Source organism: Haliaeetus leucocephalus, unplaced genomic scaffold (genome assembly GCF_000737465.1).
Source record: "Haliaeetus leucocephalus isolate CR32 unplaced genomic scaffold, Haliaeetus_leucocephalus-4.0 Scaffold245, whole genome shotgun sequence".
Taxonomy (NCBI): domain Eukaryota; kingdom Metazoa; phylum Chordata; class Aves; order Accipitriformes; family Accipitridae; genus Haliaeetus; species Haliaeetus leucocephalus.
The window spans coordinates 140,886-149,179 of record NW_010972681.1 but is presented as its reverse complement, the minus strand read 5'-3'; the positions used below and the strand labels follow the sequence as shown (position 1 = coordinate 149,179).

At 63.6% G+C, this 8,294-nt stretch overlaps 1 protein-coding gene across 1 annotated transcript in view; it reads left to right on the top strand.

The window, feature by feature from the left end:
• Window positions 1-8,294, top strand: part of LOC104832339 (dedicator of cytokinesis protein 2-like) — an 80,758-nt gene that overhangs the window by 64,760 nt on the left and 7,704 nt on the right. The window contains exons 29-40 of the mRNA XM_010568472.1: window positions 1,947-2,045; window positions 2,336-2,430; window positions 2,997-3,075; window positions 3,185-3,285; window positions 3,520-3,578; window positions 4,411-4,559; window positions 5,915-6,000; window positions 6,557-6,713; window positions 7,012-7,052; window positions 7,284-7,374; window positions 7,455-7,574; window positions 8,166-8,255. Of these exons, the coding sequence (XP_010566774.1) occupies window positions 1,947-2,045; window positions 2,336-2,430; window positions 2,997-3,075; window positions 3,185-3,285; window positions 3,520-3,578; window positions 4,411-4,559; window positions 5,915-6,000; window positions 6,557-6,713; window positions 7,012-7,052; window positions 7,284-7,374; window positions 7,455-7,574; window positions 8,166-8,255 (1,167 nt within the window). The remainder of the gene's footprint in view (window positions 1-1,946; window positions 2,046-2,335; window positions 2,431-2,996; window positions 3,076-3,184; window positions 3,286-3,519; window positions 3,579-4,410; window positions 4,560-5,914; window positions 6,001-6,556; window positions 6,714-7,011; window positions 7,053-7,283; window positions 7,375-7,454; window positions 7,575-8,165; window positions 8,256-8,294) is intronic.

Below are 8,294 nucleotides of genomic sequence, written 5' to 3'. Positions count from 1 at the left end.
TCCGGTGGTCGGGGGCGGGCACGCCGTGGGGCACAGCGCCCGTCCCCCAGCCCAGCAGCATCGCTGGGCCCGGGAGCGGCTGCACGGCGCCGGGGAAGGCCCACGCCCGCCCCGGGGCTGGGGACGCGGCGGTGGGCAGCGCGGCCGTGGGCATCAGGCAGGGCTGCAGGAGCCGTGCCACGGCATCGGGCAGGGGCTGCGACGGGTGCCCGAGCTGGGGAGCAGCAGGCAGGAGTCCAGCATCCCCCGGAGAACACAGACCCTCTTCTCCAGCTTTTAGCCTGTCCTGCCTGCAGCCCTGCCGTGTGCCGGGTGTCCCAGCTGTGCTGCGGCGGTGCTGGGGCTGCAGCAGCTGGTGTGGTGGGTTCAGGAGGTGCTGGGCGGTGGGACTGTGGCTTGGCTGGGGACCGCTCATGTCTGTGACCACCCAGTGGGTTTGGGGGCCACGTGCTGCCCTGGCCTACTGCTGGGTCCGTTTCCCATGCACATGCCATCCACAGGTCAAACCACATCCGTATGTGTAGCAGTGCCTGGCTGTGTGACTCCCAGTAATGTAATTTAAATGTAAATACAGCTTCCCTTGAAGGTGTAGCAGGCGGTGCAAGGAGTTCACCTGAATCTAATTCCAGCAGCCACCAGAACAGCTGTTTCCAGATGACTGAACTAATCTCGTCAAATCCCCAGAACACACTGGCTTGTTGCAAAAGTTTCCTCCCGTTGCCTTCCTGCCTTGCCCCAGGTTCCTCATGGCGCTGTGCTGGTCACGCAGTGCTACTCTCTGCGGTGATGGTGGGTGACATGCGATCCTGGCTGGTACATGAGAAATGGCCCCTCAAGAACCTTGGCGAAGCTTCCTCCTGCTCCGCCCCGGTGAGGAGTGTGGCTGCACAGCCAGGCTCTGTAAGCGGGGAAGGCAACCCCGGCTCCCACCATGGGGTCTCTCTTGAGACCAGGACTCCGTGGCATCGCACATGCAGACACTTAGGGAACATAGGTGGATCTGTGGCACTTTCCCCGCTTTGTCAGCGCTTAGTGCTTGCTCCCTTGCAGGCAGGGCATCCCCTGCTCCCCAGCTGAGTCCTGGGAGCAGACCACGCTGCATGGTGAGGAGGGACTGGCCTCTAGCTTTGCAGGCAAGTTGTACTCACTTGGACTCGTGCAGGCAGCTACAGGCAGCCAGTGACCTGGGTGTCTGCAGGATCTCTGTAGCATGCCTGCGTGGCCTCCCTGCATGCAGGTGCTGCTGGTCCTGCTGCGTGCCAGCATTCAGCAGGGAAGCCTCAGGTCTGTGGCTTCACTTTGGTGCTAAAAGGACTGGGAGATGTTGGGGTTTTATTCATTTGCTTCTCACAAGATAATTCCCTGCAAACCTGCCCTCATCCTGGACGGCAGCCAAGGCTGGCCGTGGGGCACGTTGCTTCCTTGCAGCAATCCCCTGCCGTGTGCTGCAGCCCTTCCCTAGGAACTCCCCCAGCCTCACTGCCAGGGCTCATCTTGCAACAAAGCCGTGAGCACCCAGAACAGGAGTGGAGTTAATGGCTCAGTTTGGGACCCTTCATTAGAGGCAGTCTAGATGCATCAGCCTCCAGAAAGAAGCTGCTTGCCATTTTCAAAATACACTTACATCCACATATAGCTTTAAGTTCCCTTAAAAATTACAGATGTATGCTACAGCAAATATGCTATATAGTTATGTCTGCATCCTCCCCAGCATCACCGCAGGGCGAGGAGAGGAAAGGCTGGCTGCAGGAGCCAGGGCTGAGTGGGGCAGCAGGAGAGGTCTGCAGAGCAGAGGAGTGGCAGGCGGAGGGCGAGGGGCCCCCAGGGCAGTTGGGGCTCTGGGGTACGGACCGGCTGGAGGAACACGGGCAGACGCATGGCCCCTCGGGGCCCCAGTGCACCCTGTGGTGCCAGCTGTGGGGCCCTGACCAGCCCCTCTCCTCCAGAGTCACTACGTGGCCTGCATGGCTGCCATCCTGAGCCAGATGGACAAGGACCACTACAGCTCCTACATCAAGGCATTCCCCTCCCGGCCCGAGCTGATGGTGAGTGCTGCCCCATACAGCAAGACCCGGGCCCTCCATCACTGGCACCTCCCTGCCTCTCCACCCCACATCTCGGCTGGGGCATCCCACCAGTCCCAGTGCCTTGCCTGCACCTGGCACTGGTGCCATCTGCTCTGGACACTGGCACGGCCCACATCCCCACTCCACAGAGGCAAAGCTCTTGCTGGCGGGTGGCGAGGGCTGCTCCCAGCCCCGGTGCTCAGCACAGCATCACCCTGGGAGGGCACTGTGGTCGAGCTCAGCTCCTGACATCTCCTCTTCCCCGGCAGGACTTCCTCATGGAGATCTTCATCCTCTTCAAGGACCTGATTGGCAAGACGGTATACCCCTCTGACTGGATGGTGATGAACATGGTGCAAAACCGGTGAGGACCCCTGGGCAGACGTTGGGGCTGGATGTGACAACCTGGGGGTAATTGCTGGGGCACGGGGCACGCAGATGCTGGAGCACGGCTGTGCCAGACAGCCTAAGGCTAGCTTAGCCCCCTCCAAGTCCCTGCTCAAACAGCCCTGGATCCATGCTCGGACTGGCTCAAGGCAGCTCCAGACACTACCTGCTCTGTCCTGGGGCAGTCCGGCCCCATCTGGGAGCTGGGTGGCAGAGCTGCTCTCTGTGTGTGCTTGGGGGGCTCCCGGGGTGCAGCAGAAAGCTGATGCCAGACACTCCATCCCTCCCACCCTGTGGCCGCGCCACAGTGGGTGGAAAGGACCAGCTGGAGTATGGATGCGGGCAGGAGCACACTGCGAGTCCCAGCCCCAGGGCACTGCGAGACCTGGCCCCCGCCAGACCCCCACCATCGCTCCTCACCTTGCCATTACCGGGAGCCACCAGCCTGGCTCTCCCCTTGCTGCCGTTTGCCCCTGCCTGTGGGCGGTGGGCCAGCAGCATGGCTGCCGTCTGCTCAGTGCCCTGCGGCTGCTCACCCCACAGGGAGTTCCTGCATGCCATCAACCAGTTTGCCACGACGCTGACACAGATGTTCCTGAGCAACAGCAGCTTCGAGCTGCAGGTGAGCTGGGGCTGCCTGTGCCCTGCGGGGGCCAGGGAAGGGACCCAGCCTGGCCCTCAGTGCTGCCTGCCCCCCCAGCCTGGCATTCATCCCCGTGTTTTCACTGCAGCTTTGGAACAACTATTTCCACCTGGCCGTGGCTTTCCTCACCCAGGACTCCCTGCAGCTGGAGAACTTCTCCCAGGCCAAGCGCAACAGCATCCTGGCTAAGTGAGTCAGCCTTGCCCTCGCTGGCCCCCCCCCCCCCCCCCCCCATCCTGGCTGCCTGCAGGCAGCACCTCAGGGCTGAGCTCTGCAGCTTGGCTTCAGGTTCCTTCCCCAGCCTGCTGCCATGCTGTGGGGTCAGGGATTCTGGGATGAGCTGGTTGGGCTGTGCTTGCGCCCCTGGCCGGGATGCTGTGCCCTGGACTGCAGAGCGATGCTAACCAACACCTGTCCTGGCAGGTACGGGGACATGAGAGCCACGATTGGAGCTTCCATTCGGGACATGTGGTACAACCTAGGTGAGCTGCAGTGTGGCCAGCAACGCAGAGGCTTGGCGAGTCTTTGCACGCTGGCATTCATCAGCACTGTCCCCAAAATGGGTGCTGGGGAGCGGGATTTTACTGGTGTGGGGCATGGGAGCCTGCAGGCATGAGCAGGGTGTATGAGCCTACAGGCGTGCAAGCTGTGGGATGCTATGGGATGTGGAATCTGTGGGATGTGCAAATCTGTAGGTGTGCAAGCCCACAGGCGCTGTGACCAGTCGTGAGGTCGCACTCCCTGCAGCAGCCTCCCCTCTCTGGGCTGGTGTCTGCCTGCAGCCCTGCCTTCTCATTCCCCAATCCTGGGTGCTCCTGCCTTGCCTTGTTTTCCCTGTATGGTGCGGGTCATGCTGCCAGCAGCATCTCAGGGCCATCCAGGCAGGCAGGGAGGACGCAGCATCTCGGGTCTCTGCCCCATGCCCCAGCAGAGAGCAGGGAGCTGCAGGGACTGTGTGGGGCAACCTGCAGTGCAGCAGTGGAGCAGTGACGGGTGCCTGCAGGCTCCTTCGTGGGTTGTTCACACACGTGCCAGGGCCTCCAGGACACCAGCACAGCCCCAGCTGATGCTCCTATAGCTGAGTGTTTGCCGTGCTGTCCTGGCCATACAGCATTACGTGCCTGCCAGCATGGCTGTCCTGGAGGATTGCTCCAGCTGTGCCGCGGCTGCCTACCCCAAGAGCTCTTGCTGGCACCATCCCCTCCTCTTCCACGCGTTGCTGCCCGTTCGCAGCCGCGGGGCCCCAGGCCAGGGCTGGCCCTGGGGAGCAGGCTGCAGAAGCCTCAGCCCCCCAGCCTTGCCTGCCCTCCTCAGGCCATCACAAGATTGAGTTCATCCCGGGCATGGTGGGCCCCATCCTGGAGATGACGCTCGTGCCGGAGCTGGAGCTGCGCAAATCCACCATCCCCATCTTCTTCGACATGATGCTCTGCGAGTACCAGCTGACCAAGAGCTTCAGCCGGGTGAGTGCCCAGGACTGCAGCTGGGCTGTGGCAGGAGGCCAATGCAGCTGGATCCTGCTCCTCACCCGGGCTGCACCATCCCTTTCGGGGTGGGTAGAGGCGATGCTTAGCCTCCCCTCTCTTGTCCTGGGATGTGGGGCTGCGGGAGGGAGGGACAAGAGACAGGGATGAGGGAGCTGGCTGGGACATGAGGAGCAGGGAGAGCAGCCAGGAGATGCAGAGGATTTCCCAGGGACAAGCAGGGACAGGTCAGGCGTCACCCACTCAGCCGGTTCCGGCACTGCCTGGAAACAAGAACAAAGCGGGAGGCGGGAGGTCTGCATAAGCCTCTGCATTTCCACTTGTCTTCCCTCGTTGCTGTGAGTTTTCTCCATGCAAAAGCCTTTTCCAGTTTTTGATTAGGTGGCTTTTGTCTCTTCTGAGCTGGAAGCCTTTCCCCTGTTGGGGTGTCCCGTGGGAGGATTGGGGCTGGGACTGCCCTCGGAGCCGCGGGTGATGCCAGTCCTGCTGCAGCCCCTTCCCCAGCCCCTTGCTCGCATGTGGGCAGCCACAGGAGAGCTGCGCTGGAGGAGCACAGCTGTGGGCACAGCTGGGCTCAGAGGACCTGAGGTCTTCACAGGCAATTCCCCCAAGCTGTCGCAGCACAGGGGCTCTGCAGCTCAGGAGCCAGCCATGGCAGTGCCCCTGGCCCAGGGGGACAAGGACCCCCGAATCTGGGATATGCAGACCCTGGAGGGACCCAGCGTGGACCGGCAATCAGATGTCTGGTCCAGGCCTCCCTTATCCCGTACCATGCTCGTACAGGATCCCCCAGGCTTTTGGGTCCATTGGTTGCAGCCGGAGCACAAACCCCATGGACCTGAAGGCTAAGCATCAGCTGGGAGATGGGGGGCTGCAGGCAGGCACAGCCCTGCCACCCCCGGCAGGGAAGGCTGTGGCTTTAAGGGACACAGGGCACTGCCCAGAGACCCCCGGGATCAGCTGAGCCCGGGCTGCTGGGGGATGGCAATGAGGCTAGCGCAGGAGTGGGACGGGGACTGGGAAGCAAGTCAGGGACCTGGAGAGCAGGATGGGGCCCTGCCTGTGCCGGGGCAGCGCGGGGACTCATCAGCACCAGGGAGCAGTACGGCCTGGGAGGGAGGACAGGACCCCTCTGTGCTGGGCAGTCCTGGGGGAAGGGGCTGCAGCAGCTGAGCCTGGGGGCTGTTTGGGGGCCTGAGCTGGCTCCAGCTCCCACAGCCCCTCCTGTCCCAGTGCTGCGGCCCCATGTCCCAGGGGGGCAGCAGTTGCGGCAGCCTGGGCCCAAGCTCAGCCCACCCTCGGCTCCTCTGCTGCGCTCACGCACGTCTCTGCAGTTTGAGGATGAGATCCTGCGCAAGCTGGACAGCGAGGTGGAGGGCGGCCGGGGAGATGAGCAGTACAAGCAGCTTTTTGAGAGCATGTGAGTGTGCAGTGACATTCCCGCAACCTTCTCTCCAGGGCACGACCCTTTGCTGTCTACCATCCTCCTGCCCCAGCTGAATCTCGGCCATCCCGCTCCTCCTCACGCTGTGCTCTGACCTAGAGCATGCCTCTTGGCAGGAGCGGGACCTGAGAGGAGGAAGGCTGCTGCCTGAGCAGCATCATGTGCCCCTTGCACACCACCGCTGCCTCAGCCAGCCTGCTCCTGCCTGCCCCAGGAATTACCCGTGCCCTGCCCTGCCCTGCCCTGCCCTGGTTTTCCTCCTGCCCCGTGGTGCCCATCACAGATTCGTGTGCAGGGTGGGTGGAGCTGTCAGGTGTCTTCCCCATCCCTCATGTGTCTGGTAGGCATTAGCATGGGGCTTGCTCTGTTTTGCTGCAGACCAGGTGTGGCTTTTTGTTCCTTTTTTTGGGGAGGGGAGGGGGCTGGTACCCCCCGCAACTCCCTGCACCTCAGGGGAGCTGAGCCGGGGCAGTGGTGGGAGCGTTGCGGAGCTGAGCATGCAATGAGACCCGTGACCTCCTCTCCTCCCCAGCCTGCTTAGCTGCTGCCGGAGACACCCTGAGCTGGCCAAGCCTGGGGAGAACTTTGTTGCGCTGGTGACCGGGCTCCTGGAGCGGCTCCTCGACTACCGAGCTGTTATGAATGATGAGAACAAAACCTACAGCATGAGCTGCACTGTCAACCTCCTGGTGGGCACCTGCCCCATGCCCCCAGCTCCCCGGGGCCGGCAGGGCTCAGCCCCGCGTCCCTCCAGGTCCCCCTGGGGCTGTGATGCCCCTGGCACAGCAGAGATGGGGTGCACACAGTGCCAGACCCGGAGTCCCCTGGGAGATGCTTGCTGGTGGGCACTGGGCAGCTCCCCGCTGCAAGGGCAGCCCAGTCTCTGCATGGGGAGGGTGACCCAGAGCAAGGCACAGGAGCCGGGGGGGGCTGCAGCATGTGCCCTCTCCTGGGGCCACTCAAACAGCCTCGTCTGTTCTTCCCCAGAACTTCTACAAGGAGATCGACCGCCAGGCCATGTACATCAGGTGAGGGGTCTCCCTGGGGAGACTGGCATCGCCTTGGGATGAGGGGTCCCAGGGCCCTGAGCTTCCCCCGCCGCTCTGATCCCAGGCACATGGGATGGGGATGGCAGAGTGGCCGGAGGGGCAGGGTGCTGGGGGCTCTGCCCCCCACCCAGCTGGCAGTGGGGGACGATGCCCCATTGGGGGAGCAGGGGCCAGACCCTGAGCCACGCTGGCCATCGTGCCCGCTCCCAGGTACCTGTACAAGCTGAAGGATTTGCACGTCAGCTACGAGAACTACACAGAGGGAGCCTACACCCTGCTGCTGCACGCCCGGCTCCTCAAGGTGGGGCACGGGGGGGGGCTGTGGGGAACGTGGGGGGCCACAGGGGCTCGGCGTGACAGGCTGCCTCTGCCTCTGCACAGTGGTCAGACGAGGCGAACACAGCCCCCATGCAGGGCTTGCACAGCCCCAGCCTGCACACCCAACGCCAGCTGAAGGAGGCTCTCTACAACCAGATCATTGACTACTTCGACCAGGGCAAGGTGAGCACGGCCGTGCGCCCCGGCAGCCCCCCTCAGCCTACCCAGCCAGCAGGAGCTGGGCAGTCTCACGGCAAGCTCGGCTCCCCGGCCACCGCTGCCTCCTGCTCTGAGGCCCCAGCCTCAGCACAGCCCACCCACCCTCCCCACTGCTGTGGTGGGGCTGGGGCTGCCCTGCGGTGAGCCTGGGCTGGACAGTTCACCCCACAGCCACCTAGCTGCGGCAGCTGTGCTTTGCCCCATCCCATCCTGTTCCATCCCATTCCATCCCGTCCCGTCCCATCGCATCCTTTCCCAGCCTCAGCCCCCAGCCCCTCGTACTGCCTGGGGGCCAGCAGCTGGGACACTACAGGAGAGGGGCTTGCCTGGGCTGGGGGCCTCAGGTGCCGGAGATGGTGGGAAGCCAAGTCCTGCTGCTGTTCCCCAGCACCCAGCGAGACCACCAGCCCACACGGGGAGAGCCCTCCCCTCCTCACTGAGGAGCAGGGGTGCGGGTGCTTCTGCAGGCGGGGCTGGTCTCCTCTGGAAGCCCACCCGGTTCACCCCAGCTCACCCTGCACCACGGGGCCCCTGCCCTGGCCTCATCTTCTGCAGATGTGGGAGGAGGCCATCCACATCTGCAAGGAGCTGGCAGAGCAGTATGAGAGCGAAGTCTTTGACTACGAAATGCTGAGTGACATCCTGGTGAGTGCCCAGCTGGGCTGGGGGGGGGGGGGGCGCGGT